Raw genomic sequence first — 25279 nt, 5'->3', positions numbered from 1 at the left:
CTTTTATACCCCGGTTGAATCTGGTCTGTGGTCAGACATGGTCATGTAGCCACCCCATGGGCTCAGTACCCCTTCTTTGCCTTTGTACCTGCTGACCTCCACCACATGGGTGGGACAAGAGCTGCACAGGGACTTTTCCCAGGATTTTGTCTGTGGCAGGAAGCTTTCACAGGCTTTTGTCAGGGTTTGTCAGGGCGGGTGTACCTGCCATAGGCTCCACCAGTGCCCATGAACCCTGTACAGAGCTGGCAAGGGCACAGCGATACCGGCGGGTTTGGCCACACCTAGGGGAGTGGATGGTAGGCAGCAGCATTTGGCCTGGGGCTCTGGGGCAGACTTCTAGGTGGAGCCTAATAATCTTCCTTTCCTGCTCCTCTTAGCTACCAACAGCAGTCATGGAAGCTGTGCTGGGTTGCTAATTTGCCACCCATCTCTGCTCCTTTCCTGAAAACTCTTTCAGAGCATATTGCTAAGATAAATGTCTTGCCACAGGGCTTAATTTCCCCCTCTCCTTTGTTTTGGAAGGGATGGAGACATTCGTAGCTGTAGACAGCTTGTGAATTTGGACTGATTGTAGGCATCTCTGATATTTTGTTTCTATGGTTTGTCTGGTCCAAAAATGCTGATGGAGTTATTAGAACAGTTAAATAGTCTAGGGCACTGGCTGATGTCCAGGTTTAGCAACTGCTAAACTGTGGCTCAGGGCAGTGAATTCCAGTCCAAGCTACTTAAACACCTGGCCTGGCTGGGAGGAGCTGTTTCTTTCAGCAGTCCCAGAGCAGCAGCTGGAGTCAGGAATATGAGATTTCCAGATCAAATGAGGATTTATTTCCTTTCATGCACACGCTGTGGTGGGAGATCACATCCAGGGGTAGAATGGATCAAAACTGTGACTGAGGGATAAAAGTGGTAGGCAAGGCTGGACTGGATGAGGTTTGGAGCAACCTGGTCTAGCAGAAGGTATCCCTGCCCATGGCAGGGGTTTGGAACTGGATGAGCTTTAAGGTCCCTTCCAACCCAAACCAGTCTGTGATTCTATGTATGTGCACAGTGATAAGCAGTTTATGAACAATTTGCACTCCTTTTTTTTCCCCCTCAGTCTTTCCTGGTCTTTGCCTCCCATCCTGCTATGGGTTCCTCAGTCTATAACAGGATCTATAGCATTAATGGCTTTTTCAGCCAGAGTTGAGTCTGTTCCTTGCTGTCCTGAATCCAATAAAATACTGTCATCAAGTTTCAGGCTTTCTTTTTCTTGCAGAGGCCCCCTTGCTTCTCACAGGCTAGCGTTTAAGGATATGGCAGTAAGCTCAAGTCACTCCAAGGCTCTTATATGTTTAACACAGCTCACAAAAGAGAGCTAGTGATGTGTATGGGTTTGCATAAAGCAGGCTGAAGCTGAGTAGAATAGGACTTTACACCAAGTGTCCAGCTGGTTTTATAATTTTCAGCATCTCTTCACCACTGTGAAGCATGCAGGACAAAGGGGGCTGGTCATCCTGCTTTGTTTTACCTTGCTCAGCTCAGGCAGTCTCAGTGAATATCCACATTACGAGGTGAGTTGTGAAGATAACAGCTGTGAAGATAACAATGATCTTAAAGGTCCTTTCCAACCTAAATGACTATAATTAAATTCTGATGGTGAAGTAGAAGCACTGTGGTGAGGAGTAGTTTATGCTGCTCCATCACTTACATCTAGTTCAGTTGTGGATACACCTTCAGACCTTCTTTAAGGAAAGCAGGGCAGGTCAGATGAGCTGTGTGAGGGACAGGACCAGAAATTAGAGGCTGAGACTAGCCATAACAGTTTCTGAAAGACTTTTGTTGGGGGGCAGCTGCAGCTGGAGCCATGTGGTGCCGGGTGTCACCCATTCAGGGTGACAGAACTTGCATGTAACGCACAGGGCTGAACTGTGCCTTGAAGCCATTCACTTCTAATAATTTCAGGTGTTAGCATCGTTACAAGGTGGATGAATATAGACAAGGAGAATGTTTCCTTTTGTCTTCTCCCTTTCTCCCATTTAAAGTAGCAGGACCATCAGTCAGAACAGTACTTTCTGTATTTCTGCAGTATCTGGGTCACATTAGTATCCCTATTACCTATTTTCATTCCATCCAGGCAGGAAAGTAGTTAACACGGGGATGAGACCTAAGGACTAATCTGTGTCTGACAGCTGTTCAGAGCCTGGAATTGTTATGAGGATCATAGAATCACAGAATAGTTTGGGTTGAAAAGGACCTTAAAGCTCATCAAGTTCCAACACCCCTGCCATGGGCAGGAACACCTTCCACTAGACCAGGTTGCTCCAAGCCCCATCCAACCTGGCCCCTTTAGGCACTGGAAGCTGCTCTAAGGTCACCCTGGAATCTTCTCTTCTCCAGGCTGAACAAGCCCAGCTCTCTCAGCCTGTTTCCAGAGCAGACCTGCTCCAGCCCTTGGAGCATCTTCGTGGCCCCCTCTGGACTCACAAAATGATCTATCAGTCTTGCCTCCTGTGTTGAACTAGGTCCATGGTTTTGTAAGAAGGGATTTCTTGGGCAGTAGGCAGGGCCATCTTTGGCACACCAGGAGCACCAGCCAAAACTGAAGCCTCCCTTCATATAGACTTGAATTTGATGATCTGAATTTGCACTGGCAGAAGCTGAGGGATGCTTGTTAGTTATGTAGATTTATATTCACAAGCGTACATTCATTTCTACATACTAATAACACTTTTTTGCCCTTCTTTTATTTCTGCTAGGTTTGCTTCCTCCATGTGAATTCAGCTACAGTCATGCTCTTTCTGGTTATTAAGAGTTCCTTTTCTCTATAATCTTCCTCTTGCCTCTTTCATAGCCTAAGCCAAAAATATTTGTCTACCACAAGTGATCAATACCAGATTTGTTGTGTAGGCAGGACTAGCAATGAGTAAGGGATAACAAAACAGAGAAAATGGATGCTTCGCTAAAAATAGACCTGCTGCAGAAGGTAGAAACTGGTTCCTCATGGCAAAGCTAAAGGATAATTAATTGAGCAATTGGGATGAATTTGGAAAATGATTCTTGGTGAACCACATCCTTCCTGCCCTCAGTGAGGAGGCAGAGGATGATACAGTTTTGAAGCAAGCAGAGCAGTGGTGAGAGGGGCTGTATCTGCAGCCGCTGGTGACTAAAGCTGCCTATCACTTGGCTTTGTTTTAAGAGGTGGCAGCATTATTGCCCAGAAGATATGCTGGCAATTTGTGGGATCTTTTCTGAACGAGTAGGAATCTGTGTGGAGCTCAGTCTCAAGCTGAGTAGACAAACTACGGAAAGAGGAGACACAACAAGGTTTCTTGCTTGCTTGCTTGTCTGTTTTCTCCTTGTACTTTGCCTGTCATGCCTGCAGTTTTGGGGGGCTGTCACTTGCCATGGCTTCAATCAGTGTCAAACATTGTCACCTACTGAAACCAGTAGATGAACCAGTCACTATTTGAATAATTTCTTTCCTGAAATGGTTCCTATAATGCCTATGATTCTCACTGATGACAAAATTAGCTGAAGGGCTTGCCATTACAGTATTTGTTAGGTACCTAAAAATTCAATGAACACCCTTGGGTAGGTTCATTGAAGAGAGGTTCATAGAAGAGAGGAGCACAGATTGGTGCCCTAACTGGGGAAAAGACCAGCAGAACTCAGCTGTGACACTGTCCCAGTATCTATTCTGCCAAACCAGCATGATGTGGGCTGCCCAGCTCATACACGTGCATTGCAGCTGATCAGCCTATGCATAGCTTTTAACTATCAGCAAAGAATTATTTCTTCGCCTGGTAGGCATGAAACAGGGGAGCTGCAGGGTTTTTATTTGTGGAGGTCTCTCAGTGAACACAGGACATACATTGCTGGAAAGAGAGTTGTATCACTTCTGCTTTTTCCACAGCAGCTTCTTATCATAAACTGTAGCTTTCCCTCTCTAAGGGGAAAGTCTTTCTCAAATGGGCTACAACAATTGTTTTGAATATTCTCGCAAGGCTTTAGAAAGATTTGGTCAATTTTATCATTTTCTAGGGGCAACTCTGACTCCCCTTGTCTATTGCTTGATCTGTACTTTGTGTTCTTTCATAGAATCACAGAATCACAGAATGGTTTGGGTTGGAAGGGACCTTAAAGCTCATCCAGTTCCAACCCCCCCTGCCACGGGCAGGGACACCTTTCACTAGACCCAGGCTGTTCCAAGCCCTGTCCAGCCTGGCCTTGAACACTGCCAGGGATGGGGCAGCCACAGCTTCTCTGGGCAGCCTGTGCCAGGGCCTCACCACCCTCACAGGGAAGAACTTCTGCCTAAGATCTCATCTGAATCTCCCCTCTGTCAGGTTAAAGCCATTCCCCCTTGTCCTGTCACTACATACCCTGGTCAAAACCCCCTCTTCTACTTTGATTACAGTTTGAAGCTACCAAACCTTTGTCATTCATTCTTTTATCTTGACTATTCCTTGACCCATTCTACAATGTCTTGCCTCCAGAGGAGTGTCCTGCACACTTTCCTCTCAAAACAGGGAGCAGCCGCTCCTGCCCTTCTGCAACCCCACAAATCTCCTGCTGAAATAGGAGGCGAGATGCAGTTTCCTGCACAAATTAATTGCAGACATTTCAGCTGCTAAAGTAATTGCTTGTGGGAAGGGATAGCATGTAATTTGAGAAAGGATTTTGCTTCTCCCCTACTGTGTATAGTAGAAACATGCTTGGCACATATGCCTGCTGCTGGGAACTTAGGAGGGCTAGGGAGTATGGCTGCACCTGCGTTCTGTATCCACCATGTGTTCACATCACAGAATCACAGAATGGTTTGGGTTGAAAGGGACCTTAAAGCTCATCCAGTTCCAAACCCCTGCCATGGGCAGGGACATCTTCCACTAGACCAGGTCGCTCCAAAGCCTCTTCAACCTGGCCTTGAACGCAGGGAGATTCTTCCCTGTGAGGGTGGTGAGGCCCTGGCACAGCGAAGCTGTGGCTGCCCCATTCCTGGCAATGCACAAGGCCAGGTTGGAGGGCTTGGAGCAACCTGGTCTAGTGGAAGGTGCCCCTGCCTGTGGCAGGGGGTTGGAACTGGATGAGCTTTCAGGTCCCTTCCAATCTAAACCATTCTGTGATTCTATGACATGTACTACTGATGCCTGAACTCATCCATTATGTCTTGGCTATGTCAACTCATATGGTTTTCAATGCATATGGCTGTGGCTTGCATATGGTTATTTCCCCCTCACTTATTAGTAGCAACAATTACAGGTGATAACTTGCCATGGTTCACTGAGTAGTTCAGATCAATGCATGTTGTCCCCAGGTTTTTCAGAGTGCAAACTACAAAAATGAATTTAATTGCTTTTGTGGAAGCACAGGCCTAGCTCAAGATGTGGCTTTCACAGCCAAACTGAAAGGGTAAAACACTCATTGATCTTCTGTTCATGGTAGGCACCTATCACTTTTCTTGTGCTGAAACTTAAACTGAAATCACTCAGACATCCTTAGTTTGCAGAACTGACCTGCAGTATCCTAAGCCCGGGCTTTTCCTCTGAATTTTGCCATAGTATTTTCTGGGCAAAACTGCCAGAAAATAGGTTGCAAAATAAAACACAAGTGAGAGAGGAGAGGTGTTCACCCCCTGCCTGATTTTAAACGGGGGTCCACCTGGTGAGAAGGTCTAGTACAGTTCAGGCAGGTTCTTGTTGCACCACAGTGATTTTCCTATGTCTACTTTAAACCACCCTCTGTGGTCTTCTTCAGAGAAGGAAAAATGTGCCTTTCTGCTCCACAGAAGCTACTTATAGTAATGTTCATGGTGCTGGAGGACTCTCAGCTTTGCTAAGTGGCGGGCCGGGGGAAAGCAAGGACTCGAGATAAGAATAGTACGTGGAATCTTAAATTTGACGGGCTTGCCAGGGAGGAAATTACAGCTTGAAGGAGGAAGAGTGGTTGTGTTTTGAATTTTCTGTAGTAAATATAAAGTCTGGGGGTTTTGGTGGTGAGGAGGCAGTTCCACCAGGAATGTGTAAGGCTTTGTTTGGGACATGCCTGGCACAGATGTTTTTCATTATAAGAGAGCAAGAGGAGGACTTGGTGACAAGGAACACTTGTATGCTACGGTAGAGATGGTGTAAAAGATACAGGAAGGCAGGCAGGGATGAGTGTGGAGGGAGAGGGGACAGAGTCTGGAGGACACTGCAAATCATTCAGGTGATACCTGAATGAATTTGGCATAGGGTTGCCCTTTCCTCCCCATCTCCACTGAAATAACAAGTTGCTGACCTCACCTGGCAGTACCTGCAGTGCAGTTCCCAACTGTGCTATGGGCCAGCCAGTTGTCTCTTTATGGTCTCTATTTAAGAATCTGATGCTTGCTTTTTGAATTATATTTTAAATTCTGCTCTCAGGCCAGCTTGGACTTGTACTGTGGAAGAAGTGTTAGTATTTATGCCTGCTGTTCTGAGTTTCTGCAAAGATTTCTGCCAGGGGAAGTAGAAGGTTAAAGGGGAAGTAAGGGAAGTACAGAACTGCTCTGCAGGTCCAACCTGGAAATGTGCTGGCATGCTGGCATGCACCATCACCTTCAGTTCACAGGAGGTAGAAAGATGAAATAGCATGTCCAGGGCCACACAATAGGCTGCTGTCAAAGCACAAGCAGTGCAGCCATTCCTCATTCCTTCCCGTTGGACTCTGCAATTCTCTGGCTAAGCTGTCCTGGCTATCCATTCATCCTACTCTCCCCTCATAAGACAACCCCTGCAGTGCTATGTCCAGCTCGGGGGCGACAATACAAGAGAGATGAGGAGCTGTTGGAGCAAGTCGAGAGGAAGCCATGGAGATGCTCCAACGGCTGGAGCAGCTCTGCTCTGGAGACAGGCTGAGAGAGCTGGGCTTGTTCAGCCTGGAGAAGGCTCCAGAGAGACCTTAGAGCAGCTGCCAGTGCCTAAAGACGCCAACAAGAAATCTGGGGAGGGGCTTTTGACCAGGGCCTGTAGTAACAAAACAAGGGGGAATGGATTTAAACTGACAGAGGAAAGACATAGATGAGATATTAGGAAGAAGTTCTTCCTTCTGAGGGTGGTGAGGCGCTGGCACAGGTTGCCCAGAGAAGTTGTGGCTGCCCCATCCCTGGCAGTGTTCAAGGCCAGCTTGGATGGGGCTTGGAGCAACCTGGTCTAGAGGAAGGTGTCCCTGCCCATGGCAGGGGCTGGAACTGGGTGAGCTTTAAGGTCCCTTCCAACCCAAACCATTCTGTGATTTTATGAGTCTATGTGTTGGACTTCCAGATCATTCACAGAAATGGTGGAAAGGAAAGACTGGCGAGTCTTGTTTATTCTCACCACTTCCCATCCTCCCCTGCATTTCCATTGTGCTCTAAATGAAAGAGAGAGTTTCTGAAATTGCTGAAAGCCTGAAAATGTCTCTTTTTTCTTACAGGACTGTTTAAGAGATTGTGTTAGGTGTTTAAAAATGTGTTAGCTCTTTAAAAATGTTTGAGGGTTGGTTTTTTTAGGGATATTTGATACTACAAAAGTCAGGCAGTTCAACAGCCTTGTCTACTTTTATCTTTGGTGGGGTGTTTTTTTCTTGGTGAATACTTGAATATTTTCAGCCTGGGTTATAAAGAGTAGCTGGTCAATTTGTACTTCTGCTCATTAGCACTGGTTGCTGGTACTGGTTGCACCTTTCTATACTAACTGTACATCCTAGAAAGCTAATGGAATTCTTTTGCGAAGAAGTGTTAAGATTAAGGTAAACAAGGGAGAAAAGTGACCTCGGGAGGTCAGCTGCCCCATCCCCACAGCCTCAGGGCAGAGCTGACTGTGTACAATCAATCTGAGAGATGTTTGTCTCACCTGACCCTCTAAAACCTCTGGTAGGGCTGATTCCTCGATCTCCTTTAGCCATGCATGTCATCGTAATATTTTTCCTCCTATCTAAGCTGGACACCCCTCTTGCTATAGTTTTATCCCTGTATTTCTTGTGCTGTTTACCAAGGGTGTGGAAGGTAGGTTACTCCTTTTCTCTTTACAGATGCTAATACTATTCTTACCTCCTTCCTTTAGACTGCCAATTCCAATGAATATTGAGCTACTGATACAGTTTTATGATGAATATTACAATTTCTCTCTAATATTTTCATCCAGATGATATTTTTCCTTGGTTTTTTTTTTTTTTTTGCCAAGGTCACATGAAACAGCATTAAAGCCCTCAGCAGAACCAGCATATGTAGTTCCTTTTCCTTACCTTGTATCTCTACAAGGTCTTTGTCATAAAAATAAATTTAAACATGCTTCATTGGATGTTTGTGACAGATGTGTGTCGGATGTTTAGCTACCTCCCAGTTACCTGGTAGGTGTTCCCAAATGGTTTGTTAGTTCTGTTTTTCTATTGGAATTGAAGTTAAGTGAAGCAAGTCATAATTCTGACTCATTCCCTTCCTCTTTTCAAAGATAGACACTGTCTTTACAACTGTTCTGGAACATGCTAGTCCTGCACAAACTGTCAGATACTGCTGTATTGACAGGTTTGAGGGTTGTTCTAAATTTCCCTGGATTAATTTCATCCAACTAAAGCCCATAGAGTTTACCTAGTCTGTTCTTTCTGATTCTAGCCTGAAGTTATCCCTGATATTGCTGATGTTAATTCTGCTGCCTACCTGATCCACAGTGACTTTTTAATAGACACCAAAGAAAAACATCCATTAAACACTGCCTGCTTGGTAGGAGCTTTCACTGCCTCTTAATAGATCCGTTCCTCACTTGTTTCTTCACTTTTACTAATATCGTAGCAATGCAAGCTTTATAATCTTTTGTCCTTTGTATTTCACTTTTTGCCCTGGCCTCTCTGATCTTTATATACCTGTACTATCATTGCTTTTAATTTTTATCTCTTTTCCCACAATCTACATGCTTGCTGTCTATGGGGATGGTTGCCAAAGAGCCTCATGATTCAGTCTCTTTCTCCCTGCCACTTCTACATTCCGCCAGTTTGTGTCTTAGGTATGCTTCGATAAGGACTGGAGACTCCTATGAACTTCTTTCCCATGGGATCTCAGTTCTGTTCATTTAATGCCATGTTCTTTACAACAGCTTATTTTGCTGTTCTCACTTTCTCTTCTTCTAAGACTCTGAGACTTTATCATATAATATAATACTGCTACTAATAATAATATGAAAAAAGGAAATAAGAAAGAGAGCTAAAACAAAGAAAAACTCCAATACACAACAGTGATGCACAATGTAATTGCTTACCACCTGCTGATGAATGCCCAAACAGGGAGGACATCACTGCTCTGTGTGATTTCTCAGAATGCTGCATCTGCAGCATTTCTCCTCATATACAAGCTAAACAACCAGCCAAGCAGCCTGTGTTCTGTGGCATTCCTGTCTCTCTAGGCTCTTACTTACCTAAGCAATTCCAGCTAACCACTGAAATGTTTCAGTTTGGCTAAAGTTTAGCAATTTGATTTCAGAACTGTTTTCTTGCGGGCTGAATTTATCCCAGCCATCTCTGCACCAGCCACACTGAGGAGTTTAAATGCACCCAACCAATTCCTCACCCGCTGAAAAGTCCATCCATCAAATCTATATATCTCAAATTTAGAGAGAAGGAAGTTGTGGGGGCCATGCCAAAGGCCTTATAGAAATTCTAATAGATGACATCCATAGCTCTTCCCTTTTCCACTGACATAGTCACTCCATCTGAGAAAAGCCACTAGGCTGGTCAGGCAGGGCTTGCCCTTGGTGAAGCCATGCTGGCTGTCTCAAATCACCTCACTGTCCTCCATGTGCTGTAGCAGAGTTCCTAGGAGGATCTGTTCCATGATCTTCCCAGGCACAGAGGTGGGGCTGACAGGTCAGTAATTCCCAGGGTCCTCCTTTCCACCTTCTCTAAAAAGGGCCGCAATGTTTCCCTTTTTCCTGTCACCAGGGACTTCACCTGACTGCCATGGCTTTTCACATATCATGGAGAGTGGCTTGGCAACTACATCAGCCAATTCCCTCAGGACTCTGGAATGCACCTTGTCAGGTCCCATAGACTTATAGATGTTCAGGTTCCTTGGGTGGTTACTACCCTGATCTTCTCTTACTGTGGGAGTAACTTTGCTCCCCCAGTCTCCATTTTGCAGTCCATCAATTTGAGAGGTGTGGGAAGAGAGGTTGCCATCAAAGACTGAGGCAAAAAATCCTCAGCCTTCTCCTCATCTGTTGTTAGCAGTTTGCCAGTCTTGCTCATCTGGGAGGTGCACTTCTTTTGACCTTCTTTTTCTGGCTGACATACCTATAGAAGCCCTTCTTATTATTCTTTGCATCCCTCCAGCCACACGTTGGCCTTCCTGATCCCATCCCTACAAAACCGGACTACACCCCTATACTCCATCCCAGGAGACCTGTCCCTGCTTCCACTGCCTGTGCATTTCCTTCTTGTCCTTCAAGCTGACAGGCAGGTCTCTTGCCTAACTATGCTGGTCTCTTGCAGTCCTTGATTTTTTACGCATGGGGATTAGGAGTTCATGTGCTCTATGGAAAGCATCCTTAAAGACGTGCCAGCTCTGTTCTGCTCCCTTATCCCTGACGGCAGTTCCCCAGGGAGTCCTATTGCCTAGCTCCTTGAACAGCTGGAAGTTTGCCTTCCTAAAATTCACTTGTGCTGGTAACAGGCCCAGTACCACATCCCCTCTGGTAGGACTTAAGTTATCCTCAGTGCTCCCCAGCAGTCTCCTGGACTGCCTACAGCTCACCATGTTACTTTTCCAGTGGCTGAAGTGCCCCAGCAGGATGAGAGTCCTTGTCAAATGTTCATCTTCTCTTCTGGACACCAGCAGTTTATAGGGTATGAAGAACTGAACAGATGCTAGGAGTAAAAACTCCAGCGCAAAAAACAGTTTGTAAGAATTAATGGTTAGAGGATAGAGAAGCTCACAGAAACAGCGTTATGCTTGCTTATCACTGTGAATACAGTCCAACCTGATCAGTTCCCCCATCCTGTTTGCCACACAAATTCAACAGCCATCTGCCAGCATGAGGGAGTCTGAAACTCAAACTGACTCTAAAGTGAGAGCAGGTTTTGCTGTTCTGTGTGACTAAAGGTTTGTTCACTTCATAATTAATCTTGGACTCTCTGGAAAAGAAAATGGAGGCTCTTTAGATAGTGTCGACAGACCACTAGGACCTCCGGATTTGCCCTATAGATTCCTGACTTACTGTGAATTATACTGACTTACTGTGAATATTCCTCTTCCAGGAACAGCATCAGACCTTATAGTGCTCACTGCAGTGAGTCCCTTGTCACTGGCCAGGGTTCCCAGGAGCTGTTGGAATAGTTCCGATTTTGTTCAGACAGCTATTGCCAACAGGCCAAGGTACTTTGTCCAACAGGGATGAGAGAGAAAACACTAATTATTTAAAAAGCACAAATACTGAAAAGTACATTAATGATGGGAAAAAAACCGCCTTGTTTTCCACCATGAAAGGTGCTACAAAACTTTCCTACACAATTGTAGGTGTTAGCTCAGCTACTTGAAGCTGCCGTCTCTAGTGATGCTCACCAATGCTGCCATCTACAGCACTGTTATGGCTGTTATTCTCTGTTCCAGACCTTCACACACACTTCACCTCTTTGCACCACCATAGAAATACCTTCATTTGTCTGTACAGGCAGTTTCAGACAACTGATTTGCCACATAATGAATTCAGTACAGGCATATTCCTGTATATATTCCTATGCACCACAAAATGCTGGCTAGATACTGTTCGAGTGAATGTTAAATAAAATAGATGTGTGTGTGTTGATGTCTAGTAATACATGAATCTTGTAGTAAACTTTATCAGGACAGTCTTTCCCCCAGTTACACCTATCTGTAACTTTCCCCCACAGGTCATCTTGCTTTATTCTTCCATTAACTTCCATATAGCAGCCTTCCAGTGCCTAAACGGGCCAACAATAAATATGGAGGGGGACTTTTTAAAAGGGCCTGAGTGACAGGACATGGGGGAATGGCTTTAACCTGACAGAGGGAAGACATAGATGAGATCTTAGGCAGAAGTTCTTCCCTGTGAGGGTGGTGAGGCCCTGGCAGAGGTTGCCCAGAGAAGCTGTGGCTGCCCCATCCCTGGCAGTGTTCAAGGCCAGGTTGGATGGGGCTTGGAGCAGCCTGGTCTAGTGAAAGGTGTCCCTGCCCGTGGCAGGGGGGGTTGGAACTGGATGAGCTTTAAGGTCCCTTCCAACCCAAACCATTCTGTGATTCTAAGATTCCTTCTACTTTCTTTGGCAGCCAACTGGAACACACAGTGTAATCCCAGCAATAACCACTCCCAGTGCTGTCAGCAAGCAGATGGCAGGAACAGTTCATGTAACAGATTGTGCTCAGGATCAGTTTCAACATCCAACATTTTAATATCTAAGTAGTCATGGCACCGAGCCATATCATGAGGCCTTTTCCACAGCATACGAGAAAGATTCCCATCTTGCTGAGACACAGCAAGTCTTGCCTGGTATCTTTAAACACCCACAAAAATTAGTCAGATGATAACTAGTTGAGCATGGCTTCACCCCTGCTTACAACATTCTTTATCTTGAGCAGCTTTCAAAGGTAAAAGAAACTTCTTTTCCTTTTTTTTTGACACAGAAAATGTCAAAGAAATTACCTCAGCCTGTGACATTGCTTGTAATCTACTTAAGGGAGTGAGTACCTTACCACCAGGTTGTCATGATACTATGTCTACATCTTCCAATCTTCATGTACTTCACTTGGTGATGCTTTTAATGGTGGAAGTGAGGTTTTTTTTTCATTTTAGGTGTGAATATGACAAGAATTAACTACTGCTAACAGATCACAGTGTTTTGCAATGTTTCTTCTGCACACCAAAATGCTCGCTGAAAGGGTAATAATACTACAGAGGTTACACACTCCATGGCCTGCCACCTAGATTGTAACAGGTTGCTATTATTTTACATGTGCCCATCAACCACAGTTGGTTGGGGTGTAAGTGAGACAGGACTTGGCTGTTATATGAATAAACATTGTGTTTACTCTTCCTTCAAACGAATCTTTTCTTGATCTACTCAGTACTTAGACACCCATGAAGTGCAGAGATGCTTGGAGCAGTGTAGGGGCATGTAAAGATGGTACCCTAAATCACATAATTTCTCATGAACCATTGAACATCTGTTCTTGTATCCTACCTATCTGTACAGAAGCTCTGTTGAATTAACATTGCCCCAGGTGATATGAGGCTTTGAGCAACCTGGTCTAGTAGAAGGTGTCCTTGTCCCATGGCAGGGAGTTGAAAGTAGATGAGTTTTTAAGGTCCCTTCCAACCTGAACCATTCTGTGATTCTATGATTTGGAGAAGGCTTCTGTTACCCTATTTCCTGTGTCATTTATTTCCCTAGATGCTACAGAGAAAAGGAAGTGCCTTGCTTTACAAACAGGCTGCAGTGGTTTAAACCCAGTCAGCCACACAGTTTCTACTCCCTACCCACTCTTTCTTTCCTTCCCCCCCCCACCCCCTGCTCCCGGAGGGATGGGGGGAAAATCGAGAGAATGTAACTCCCACGGGTTGAGATAAGAACAGCCCAGTAACTAAGGTATAACACAAATCACTGCTGCTACCACCAATAATAATAATGATAAGAGAAATAACAAGGGAAGAGAATACGATACCACCTCATGAGGTTCAACAAGGCCAAGTGCAAGATCCTGGGTTGGGGCAACCCCTGCTATCAATACAGGCTGGGGGATGAAGGGATTGAGAGTACCCCTGAGCAGTAGGATTTGGGCATCCTTGTAGATGAAAAACTGGTCATGAGTTGACAACATACACTTGCAGCCCAGAAAGCCAACCATGTCCTTGGCTGCATCACCAGCAGCCTGACCAGCAGGTTGAGGGAGGGGATTCTGCCCCTCTACTCTGCTCTGTTGAGACCCCACCTGCAGTCCAACTCTGAGGTCCTTTGTACAGGAAAGACATGGACCTGCTGGAGAGGGTCCAGAGGAGAACACAAAGATGATCAGAGGGATGGAACATTCTTCTATGAGGAAATGCTGAGGAAGCTGTGGTTGTTCAGAAGAAGAGAAGGCTCTAGGAAGACCTTATTGTGGCCTTTTAGTACTTACAGGGGTTATAACAAAGATGGGGACAGGGCCTGCAGTGACAGGACAAGGAGGAATGGTTTTAAACTAAAACAGGGTAGATTCTGACTAGATATAAGGAAGAAGATTTTTATGAAGAGGGTGGTAAAGCAGTGAACATGTTTCCCAGAGAGGTGGTACATACCTTATCTCCGGAAACATTCAAGGTCAGGTTGGACAGGGCTCTGAGCAACTTGATCTACATGCAGATGTCCTTGTTCATTGCAGGGGGGTTGGAATAGATGACCTTTGAAGGTCCCTTCCAACCCAAACCATTCTGTGAATCTATGATTCACTCTAGGGATTTTTTTAAGCGTTACTTCAATACTTATCTCTGTGCTGACTTCTTTAATTTTTGCTATTGCTTCAGATTGCCACAATAGCAATAGGCATTGCTTGAAATAGAAGATGGTCTTTCAGAAGGAACATAGGGCAAAAGAACTCTGAGGACTCCTACTTTGAGACACTGAAGATGGTAATCTTCTCCCTCCTCTACAATGGAATTTCCCTGCCCCTTCAGAATATTTTCTCTCTGTGATACAGAACTTTGATGGCCAATAAATAGACATAAGGTGCAGCTCCAGTGCCAGGAAGAATTAATTTTACAAGCAGTTTTCAAAGGTGGCAGTCATGGAGGTTTTAAAGAGAAACTCTTGCTTGTACAGTGCAGGGAAATGTGATGACTGCTGTTCTCGTAGCTGTAGCAGGGAGTGTAGTTGTAACCAGAAAAGCATTCAGAGTCCAAGAATCACCACCAAGAAAACCCACTGAACTATTTTTATGTTTTCAGAACTTTTTTCGGGGACATGTTTCTCAAGCAGTGTCAGCCCCTCTGTTCCCAAGGTTGCTAGCCAGCAGCAGGCTTTGGGAACAGGCTCTTTACCCTCACTGTCTCACCCACACAGAAACCCCTTAAATGTTGGTTCAAATGATAGCAGGGGGACATTTTTCATGCTTTTTTTTTAAATATTAGTTTCTCACAAACCTCTGTGAGCCGTCTCTCTCCTTAAACTCCTTTCTGCCAGGAAGTCTCTGTCCCATAACACTCTAATCCTTTGGCTTGCAATGTCTCCAGATTTCCCTGTATTTGAGTTACTGGCATGTGCGTCCTGTTTGTCCCTGTTGGAGCAGAAGGTCTTGGCAGACGGGCTCTGGGTATTGCAGGAAATCTCGAGCACTGGCAAATGCTAAAGGACTGCCATTCTCTGCCTTTTCCTTCTGTAGTCCCATTACCACTTTTTTTTTTTTTTTTTTTTTTTTTTTTTTTTTTTTTTTGTGAGCTCCCAGTCCTGTTTGTGATTGCCATAACCAATCTCGCTGGGATCTTAGCACTGGAAACCACTGCACTGGAAATGCAGTTCCAGATGTGGCACTTGTAAGCCCTGTCTATGCAGGAAAGTTTGCAACCTTAAAGTAAATAGCATGGAATGGAAATGAAATGGAATGGAACTGGATGGAATGGAAAGAGGAGAGAAAGGGAGGGGAGGGGAGGAGAGGGAAAAGGAGGGAAGGGAAGGGATAGACTGCACAATGTTCTCCAGTTGCACCTATAATGCACCTGTGCTCTTTCGCATTGCTGTGTAGGCTCTGGAAGAGTCACTTTCTTTAACCTTATTCTTTCCCTGAGTCCCTAAGGCTTTCAAACTTTTTCAACCCTTAAAGCTTTCTCAATAAAAATAAATAATTCTGCATAGAAACTTTAAATGAACCTCAAATTTGGGTTGCTTTTCATTGCTACTTTTAGGAGTGCCATAAAAGTAGCATACAAACCACAGGCTAAAGATCACTGATTTTAATATTAACTGAAAAAGTTGCTCCTTTTGAGTCTGCATGGCAGATTATACTGCCATGCTTTAACTGCTCAGTTTGTGTTAAAGAGTTTTTATCTTGGGAAGGGATAAGAAAAGAAAAGAAAATTGCCATGTAAACAAAGTTGGGTAGCTGAGATATTTAGGGGAATAAAATTTGAACAAAAAAAAAATTGAACAAACTTTGAACAAAATCTGGTATTATCCTTGTGCAATGGCAGGGAAAGTGCATGATAGAAACAAAGGTATTATTTGTAATACTGTCACCTTCTCACTGGATAAGGAGGTGGTGATAGTGACACTCTCCCACCATTTCAGACAGGTGAATAGAATCACAGAATGGTCTGGGTTCAAATGAACCTTAAAGCTCATCCAGTTCCAATGCCCTACCACGGGTAGGGACATCTCCACTAGACCAGGTTGCTCCAAGCCCTGTCCAACCTGGCCTTGAACACTGCCAGGAATGGGGCAGCCACAATTTCTCTGGGCAACCTCCGCAAGTGCCTCACCACCCTCACAGGGAAGAACTTCTGCCTAATATCTCATCTCAGTCTCCCCTCCATCAGGTTAAAGCCATTCCCCCTTGTCCTGTCAGTACAGGCCCTTGTCAAAAGCCCCTCTCCAGATTTCTTCTCAACCCTTTAGATACTTGAAGGCTGCTGCTATAAAGTCTCCCCAGAACTGTGAGTAGTTACCCATCACGGCAAGGTTGGTGTGTGGCTTGTGCATCAGCCACAAGTGGATCTACCTGGTTTAATATCTCTTTTTACAGTGGGTATGTTTCTGTTTTGACATCTCTGAGTCCAAAGCCCTTTGTCAGTCAGCATTGTCTTTATCTGTTTATCTGTTTCAGCCTCTTGTAGAAAATACTGCTTCTTTCTCGTGGCCGCTCAAAAGCTGCTCTTTCTCCCTGTTGGTATAAAATGCTGCCAGTCTAAAATGCTGCCAGTCTTAAATTGCCTATGCAGGTTGACAGGGTCAGGTAGGGAGGTAAAGAAGCAATACTCGGATACAGCAGGAACAGCAGCATCCACATTGCACTCTAGTACAGGACCTTCGGCTCCAAGATACCAAGTGCTGGGAGCAGCTGGCTAAGTTCCATGATTCAGGAGGTTAGACCCATCAAAAGCAAAGTCCATTCACTGTCCTCAACAAAGAAATCTTTCTTCCAGTTATTTGTCTGGTGTCGGGCAGTTTGTTTTTTTTTTTTTTTTTTTTAACAGATTGAAAACAAAACTGTTATTCAGTTGGTGTTCACGCAAAGTTTTGCCATTAATGATTTATATTTGCTCAGAGCTGGGCTCCAGTTTATTACAGACTTTCATCAAGAAAGGTCAACTTCAGGTTTTCCTGTCTTCAAGAAAGCTGAGGTTTTCTTCTAGGGTTTAAATGCTACCTAAAAAGAGGCCTCTTTAAAATACATGTTCTTTATACATTAAAGCAGCAGCAAGATAGAGAAGAAAACTTTATTTTCCTTTGCAGGTCAACTTCAAGGTCAGGACTATAAGCCTTTTGTAACTCCTTGAAATTTTAAACTGCTTTCTTAGCTAAATTGAATACCACTGCCTTTAGAACCAAAACAAACCACTGCACCTTTTCCTCTTCTGTGGAAAGGAAGTCTGAGGTGGGGGAAATCTGCAATGGAATAAGCAACAGGACCTAATTCCTGAGTATTTGATCCTGGAGTTTGAGGTGGGCAGGGATCCATGGGGCATCAGGAATAAATCTCAGCTGCTGCTGTAGCACCTACAGCAAGGCAGATAAATTAGTACATGGCAACTGGGAAACCTGGAACTCCTTATCTCTTAAATGAAGCAAAACTATAAAGCATATCATCCACCTGTTAACTACTTGCTTGTGATTTCCAACTCTTAGCCTTGCAAAAACAGCGCAAGGGGATGCCAGGCACACCCGTATTGTTTCCATCTCTATACAAGGCCGTTGAGCAACTTCTTTTCCTATTGTAGAATTGGTGTCAGCACAAGGGGAAAAAGAGACTCAGATGGAAATTCCTGACTTCTGCTGTTTCATTTCGTCCCTGCTAGGAAGGTGGGGGCAGTACCTGACATGCTTCAGGATGAGCTAGGTGCTGGTCAGCTCTCTGCCGCCCGTCCGCAGCATTGCAAAGGCCTCATGTTGAGACGCAGGTTTTCTACCCTTTTCCTAGTGCCTCATCACCCTCACTGAGAAGAGCTTCTTCCTAATATCTCATCTCAATCTCCCCTCTGTCAGGTTAAAGCCATTCCCCCTTGCCCTGTCACTACAGGCCCTTGTCAAAAGCCCCTCCCCAGATTTCTTGTCGGTCCTTTTAGGCACTGGAAGCTGCTCTAAAGTCTCCTCGGAGCCCTCTCTTCTCCAGGCTGAACAAGCCCAGCTCTCTCAGCCTTTCTCTATAGAAGAGTGGCTCCAGCCTTCAGAGCATCTTCATGGCCTCCTCTGGACTCCCTCTAACAGATCAGATAAACACATGTATTTATCTTTGTTAAGACAAGTCACTTGACAGCAGTGGAAATATCTTCCAGTTCACCGAATTATCGGTTCAGTGCTCACGAAGTCTCCTTCTAGAAGCTTAAGCAGCCATGGCCAAGGTCGCTTTCCCATGGGCGGCTCCGAAATGGATGATGGAGGAGGAGAAGGAGGAGGAGGGTCGTCTCCAGCGCCTTCCCCATTCCCCGCCTTCCTCCCTTCCTCCTCCTCCTCGTCGAGCGCAGCGCCCCGAGCATGGAGCCTGCCTGAGACGCTCCGTGGGCTCCGGCAGCTGCGGCGGCGGCGGCACAACATGGAGGCTGCGGCCCCGCCGCTGCTGCTGCTGCTGCGGCTCCTGGCCGCCTCGGTGCTGCGGTGCGGGCCGGGCTCTGCCGGGGGTAAGCTCTTGGGGGCGCGGGGCGGCGGGAGGCGGGAGCCGGTGTCCCTTTTGTTGTCGGACTTGAGCAAACTTTCCCTCGCGCTTCGCCGGGGTGGGGGGGGCGGCCCGGGCCGGGCTCCGGCGGCCGGGGAAGGACGCGCACACGGACGGGACGCGACGGGACGGGAGGAGGGCGGGAGGCTGGGTGAGTCTTCCCCCCAAACTATTCCTCCTCACCCGTGTTCGTGCAAAGGGGGGCGCAGGAGGAGGAGGAGGCCGCTGCTTCCCGTCCCTCCTGCGGGGTGAAGCCGGGTTCCCCCCGCTGTTGGCTCAGGTAAACGGGTACAGTTGCCGCAAGAGAGACAAAAGTCGCCCCCCTCCCCGTTTCGTTCTCGTTCCGTTCCCGTCCTTCCACGGTTCCGAGCAGGGATTTTGCTAGGGTGTCGGGTGTCGCTCATCAAACTCTTGGCAGGGCTGGAGAGGGGGTGGGGGGAAAAGAGTGGAAAGAGAATGTGTGCGTGTGGGTCCCCTCCGGGCCCCCCAGCTCCGTTTTAAGGGTGTTGGACAGGGGGGCTGCGCCAGGAGGAACCGGCCGGCCCAGCTGGAAGCGGCGGAGGGGGGCGTCCGGCCCGGGCCCGGGTGCAGGGTCCGGGCCCGCACCCGGGCCCAGTGCCGCGGTGGCTGCCGGAGCTGTGTCCCGTCTGCCCCGTGCTGGCGGAGCGCTGGGCCCCGCGGTCACCCGCCGCCCGTCCCGGGCGCGGAGTCTGCCCTTTGCTTTCCGTTTTTAAGCGCACGCATTAGTCTTTTAAAAGCACGAATAGAGGGAGTGCTCTGCCTGTAGCACCCGTCGGGAGAGGCTGAGCTCCCTTCCCCATCCTTTCTCCTCATCCCTGCTTTCGTCCCCACTTGGTATCACCGAAGATGGGGAGTTAGGGCTGCATGTGTGAGACTTTTGGGTTTGTTTTGCTGCTGTCTGGTCTGCCCGAATACATCACCCCCGAGGTTCAGCAAGCTGAAGCCTAGTTGTGATTTCCTATGTAGTTTAGAAAACGCGGCAGTGTGGCCAAGGCTGTCAGAACATCACCTCGGGGCCTCCTTTATTAGGCCACCCACCTTTTCAAACTGTTTGTAATTATTAGAACTGTCAGCGCCAGAGAACAGACCATTTTCTGCTGGCATCATCGTTCTGTATTTTTAGTTGGAGCTCTGTGCAGGTGTGTGTTACGTGTTGCTTCTTCTGTTAGGGTTATGTGAAAAGATGCCCTTCACGGCTCTGGATGCACCTTCTCTGTGCATGTTGCCTTAGTTTTTTTTTTTTTTTAGATGTTTCAGAAAACCTGAAGCGGAGCTTTGTCCCCTTCTGAATGCTTACGTTTGTGTAAAGATGTTCATGTTCCTACTTGACTGAATGAAGCTATGTAGCTTTGGGGGTGGGGGAATCAACATACAGGAGTCTTAGATGAAGAGAGAACAGGCTGATAGTGTTCTTGAGGATTTTCTTTGCATCACTTAACAGATTTAACCATTAACAGACTCTAATGGGAATATTAGAAAAAGAGATAACTTTGGATTTGGAACTCTGAGGAAAATAAAAGTTCACAATAAACCCCAGAAATAAGTTGTAACTTGGAGCTTGGTTTTCATTCACCTTGTTTTAGAGATGGTGATTCTTTCAACATAGTCCGTGTTCTGTATCAAGAGTCACCTTTCATGTGCATGGAAAAGCTCTTCTACAAATGTACCTTTTTTTTTTTTTAACTAATTAGCTAAAGAGTCATGGTTATAAATCTTAATGACATTGCTTTTGTTCTGCCTATTTAGTAGAAAGGTATGGGACTCTTTTGTTAGGTTGGTCTGGATGGTACTTTTAAGGACAGCTCATCTGTCCTTTCAGGAGAAGCATGGATGTACTTGTGAGAGGCTTTTCCATGGTTATAGTTCAATTTCTGAGAACCTCCACTCTGCTTACACAGATGCCTGACTTTCAACTCTTATTTTTGTGTGCTTATTTTACAAATATTTAAGTACATCTCTGCAAGAGTGGGGATATGCTGGAATGTCTTCAGTTTTAAAGCGTCTGCAAAGTTTGGCATGTTGCAATAGATCCGGAATATTTTGGCTACGAAATAATTTTGCTGCAGAGCTATGTCATTGCTCTATACATGGAGGTGTCAGGAGTGGTGTTATTTATGTGGCTTGAAATAATGATGATATCATTATCTTATCTTTCAGATATGGGTTATACTTGACTCTTTTTTTACTGAGATAAGACAAAATGATCATTACATTCAGTACTTCCTTGAAGGGAAGAATTTCTTACCTGTGCAAAATATTAAGGAGCAAGATAGTTATGACAACAGCATGTTTTCATCTGAAAGTTCTGAATGGTTAATCTTGCACCATAGGTGTTTTATGTGGGGCTCTTAAAACATGAAAATAATTGAGATAGTTCTTCCTTGAGAAGAATTATCTCAAGCAAGAATTATTTTTACTTAAACCCTCAAAAGCATGGTTAGCTGTTGCTTGCTGTGCCCTAGAACATTTCCCAAAACTGTGAGATTGTATCTTATATTTCTTCAGTGGAAAGACTATTTGTGTGTGAGGTGTCCCTGCCCATGGCAGGGGGGTTGGAACTAGATGATCTTAAGGTCCTTTCCAACCCTAACTGTTCTATGATTCTGTGATTCTATTTGCCTGATATTAAGAAACACAAGACAAAGGTGAGCAGAGAAATGTTGAGAGGGTGGTTACAAAAGTTTGAAACTAGAGATGGAGGTGGAATAAAAAATGGATTTTAATTTTATGATGGGGAAACGTGATATGTAGGAGTCCTTAACTGCATTTCAGTGCCATTTCAGTCAGTCTGTCATTGATTTAGGGGGCTATTTTCCTAGTAACTGCTACTAGCATAATATGAGGGTCTGTCACAAATTATGGTCATAAATCCTCTTGAAATAGTGAGGAAATACTGCAACTTCAGTCTGACTCTGAAGTTTAAGTTGATCCTTTAGAAACACGGAATCTTCAGTCTCCAGACAAAGTATGATGGCTTTAACAGTGTTAGGTATGGTGTGTGAATTCATTTGTTACTATTTCATTTTAAATGAAATCAGTTTCATTTTAAATTAATTTTAAAGCATCCACATATTCTTTGAGATTACTCATACTGTAGATGTGTCTGTAATATATAAATGAGCATGACACACAAAGTCTGTACTTCAGAAGAGCATGAATGCATTTCATCAATAGCCTGGTGTATTTTTGCAATAAATTGCCTCTTGTATTTTTGCACTTTTTTTTTTTTTTTTTTTTTTTTTTTTAAACAACAGCTGCTTTAACTTTTATCTTAAGAAAGTTTTGGGGTTTGTTTTTTACTGGTTTATAGTGTGGTTTTGTTCCAGCTATGAATTTTCTCAGTTCCGCGTGTTTCTTGACTAATGCAAGCCAAGGTAACTTTTTAGCAAAACAGAGGTTGTTTCTAGGAACTTGTTAGCCTTTACTGTTATGGTAAGGCCTGGCAGCATAACAACAAATAAAGGTTACAAAATCTCTCTGAATATAGACACATGTGACTTACAAAGAGTGTCTAATGTAACCTTGCTTCTAGTTAAAGTTTATCCAGAAATACAGAGTTAGAAGTAGTTCTCTCTCTTTTTATTGAAGCACAAATAAAGAGATTTCACTATTTGTGATGCTCAGAAATAGCTTTAATGACAAGGTTTAGTATGTGTTAGGTCAGTATTTTTTGTGAACATGCTGTATTTTATGAAAACAATCTGCCATCTTGAGGTTGAGCACAATTACTATGCTTAAATTCTTTGTTAGAAAGAAGTTATGGTAGGTAACTTTATTTCTCGTCATTCTAAGAAATCCCCTGATTTTTTTTTTTCGTTATGTCTTTAACCCAAGAGCTATTAAACATTCAAAATGTTTGGCTTTTGTAAGTTTGGAATTTCTCATGGGAGTTGATATAGCTGGAAAAAACACAGCACCGAAACCACTTGAAGGAAGTAGTTGTTATTTTCTGCTCAAGACCTTTGTGCAGAACTCAAATAGGTGTCAACCTGAGCCTCCAGGGAAGAACAATGGTAGAACAAGTATCACCCTAGTTTACAGCACAGGCCAGCAGCGATGCAACTCTACTATGCTTAATGGAGTCAGCATTTAGTATGGAGATTTTGAGGCATGTGGATTATTTTCCTTTTTTGCTATATTGCTTTCCATCAGAATGCGTCCAACAACACTGCAGGTTCACTTAGGGCAGAAGCAAATGATTAGGTTATTGGCTGGTGACACTGGCTGGCCAAAGCCACGTGCTGTTTGGGTGCTTGAAACTTTCTGAAGAAGTCAATGATGTGCCATCTGACAGCCCACAGCTGGGACCTCTAACTGCAGGAATTACTTCTGGAGAGTCTTACGGCTATTAAATTAGGCTATGGAAAGTCTCATGGTAGAGTCAAAGGGTATTTTGAGTACGTCTTGAGATTTTGGGTGATGAAACAGTTGTGGTGAGAGGAGGAGAGAAACTGGGAAGTATGTCCCACAAAGTATTGTTTGGTGCAGTGGTTTGTTAGGAGTTTATGGGCCAACAGTTCTTTCCATTCCTCTCTCAGAAAAATCAGAATGTGGAGATCGCCAGCATCTCATCTTTCTGCTTTCTGTTTAGTAAAGATTGAAAGTATCTGTTAAGCCACAAAATTCTGCTGAGAAGCTCCAAAGAGTGTAAAGAATGGGTGTTGAGGGTCCCTGTAATAAATGAGATTTTCAGTTTCGCTGTTTCCTTTACCCTGATTTGACTTACACTTTGCCTGCCAGCATAGGGAGATGTAAGGTGTCATTTTGTATTAATGTTAAATCCATGGGGGGACTTTTGCAAGGATGTTGGTAAATTGAAACATACTTGATTTAAATTGGTTTGTTTGCTCTGGATGATAAAAAGGTTAAAGCATCTGAAGCTGCTTTTAGACCAATAAATTCTTTATATGAGTGTGGTTTGTTAGATTAGCTTAATGGGGACAGTCTGCTGGGAAAAGGAATTTCTCAACTGTGAATAAGCTACAGAATTGTCTTCATTTCACAGTATGAAGGTTTATTGCTATTGCAGTGAACAGCACTGACAGCAGATGCAGTAGTAAGTTCCTAGTATGATTGTCAATGGTGTGAGAAGCTCAAATGTTGGCATATAAGCTCAAATGTTGGCATATATATTTAAAAATTTCCCCACTTATAATAGCTGTTGAATACCGTTTGGCACTTTGGCTTTCTGAAGTGCTGTATGAGTATTGGCTAATCGTGAATATTCTGCCAACACAGCATCTATTATTTATCTTATATACATAAGGAAATTGAGCTTCCCCAGTTAAAGGTAACTTCCTTTGAACAGTAATAAATGTTGTCTTTGTGGAGGCAGAATTAAGATTTTTAAACTCTGGTCTTCCTGTTGAGACTAAAGAGGTAAACTAGTTAATTGTTCAATAAAACTATGAAGTATGCTTTTCCTGAACTGTGATGGAAAATGATGCAGCTGGAGAAAGGAAGTGGTGAGTGTGCTAGGTTATACCTCTTCCATCTACTATCAAAGGTGGAAAGATGGAAATTATACTGCTGTCTTTTGATGTGGCTGGATTTTCAGGGTTTTTTCTCACGGATTCTTGTTAGAGGGCACATGATGTCCTTTCAAAGTGCAGTGCTCTTAGTTTGGTGATTCTGTCCTTTTTACAGTACCCTTGTTGGCTTGACTTTTGTCTGAGAGGGAGATGACTGATCGTTACCTTGACATCTCTTCATTTGGCTTGAGATTTGACAATGATGATTCCAGAGGTTCTCTGTTGCCCTTTCTTTAGGTTGCCTGGAGTATGTATCGACTTTCACTTCACTGTGTTGTTGCATTAAATGTGATTCATTAAACATTTGTTAATACCTGTAGCTTGTTGCACATAATAGTAAAAGTGATAAATTATCTCTGGGGGACTGTTGATCCTCAAGAAGAATTAGATTGGAGGTAGGAGGTGGCAGCAAGTGAAGACAGAAGTTTGACCTTTTGTTTCTGTGGTGTTTTAAGAGTCAAAAAAAAAACCCCAGAGTGGGAGCAAGTGTTGCCTGGTTCATGTTCCTAAACCCGCTGCCGGATGAGGAGGAGCTGTGGTTGGAGTGCATCTGCTTAGTGAATTTCTTGGCTTTTGGGTTTGGAAATCAAGTAGAATTACTAAAATGTGATATTGTGTATGTTCTTTTCTGCTGTTCAGTGCTGGTTTTAACTAAATCAAAAGAGGAAAGAATGGAGGATAGGAGAAAATGTAATGAAAGTGTACAGTGTTGTTATAATCTATGGGTTATTGATATGTCATTTGAGAACTTTTATAGAATAGTGCATGTACTTAAAGCTTAAGCCATATACTCCACATTTTGAATTAGATCCAGATTATGCCTAGCAACAATAATGCACTTAAATCCTTGTCAAAAACTTTAGCACACCTTCTGTGGAAGTTTCAGTTTTACTTGGATTCTACATTC

General features: G+C 44.4%; 1 protein-coding gene across 2 annotated transcripts in view; it reads left to right on the top strand.

Annotated features, from left to right (window-relative positions):
- The first annotated feature begins 18624 nt into the window (after positions 1-18624).
- LRP5 (LDL receptor related protein 5) overlaps positions 18625-25279 on the top strand; it is a 133295-nt gene continuing 126640 nt past the window's right edge. For both annotated transcript variants that reach the window (XM_065683138.1, XM_065683137.1), the window contains exon 1: positions 18625-18785. In XM_065683138.1, coding sequence (XP_065539210.1) covers positions 18701-18785 — 85 coding nt within the window. In that variant the 5' untranslated portion in view covers positions 18625-18700. The remainder of the gene's footprint in view (positions 18786-25279) is intronic.

The sequence above is a fragment of the Lathamus discolor genome, chromosome 6 (genome assembly GCF_037157495.1).
Source record: "Lathamus discolor isolate bLatDis1 chromosome 6, bLatDis1.hap1, whole genome shotgun sequence".
Taxonomy (NCBI): domain Eukaryota; kingdom Metazoa; phylum Chordata; class Aves; order Psittaciformes; family Psittacidae; genus Lathamus; species Lathamus discolor.
Note: the sequence above shows the minus strand (reverse complement) of the source record. Positions and strands in the feature narration are given on the sequence as shown.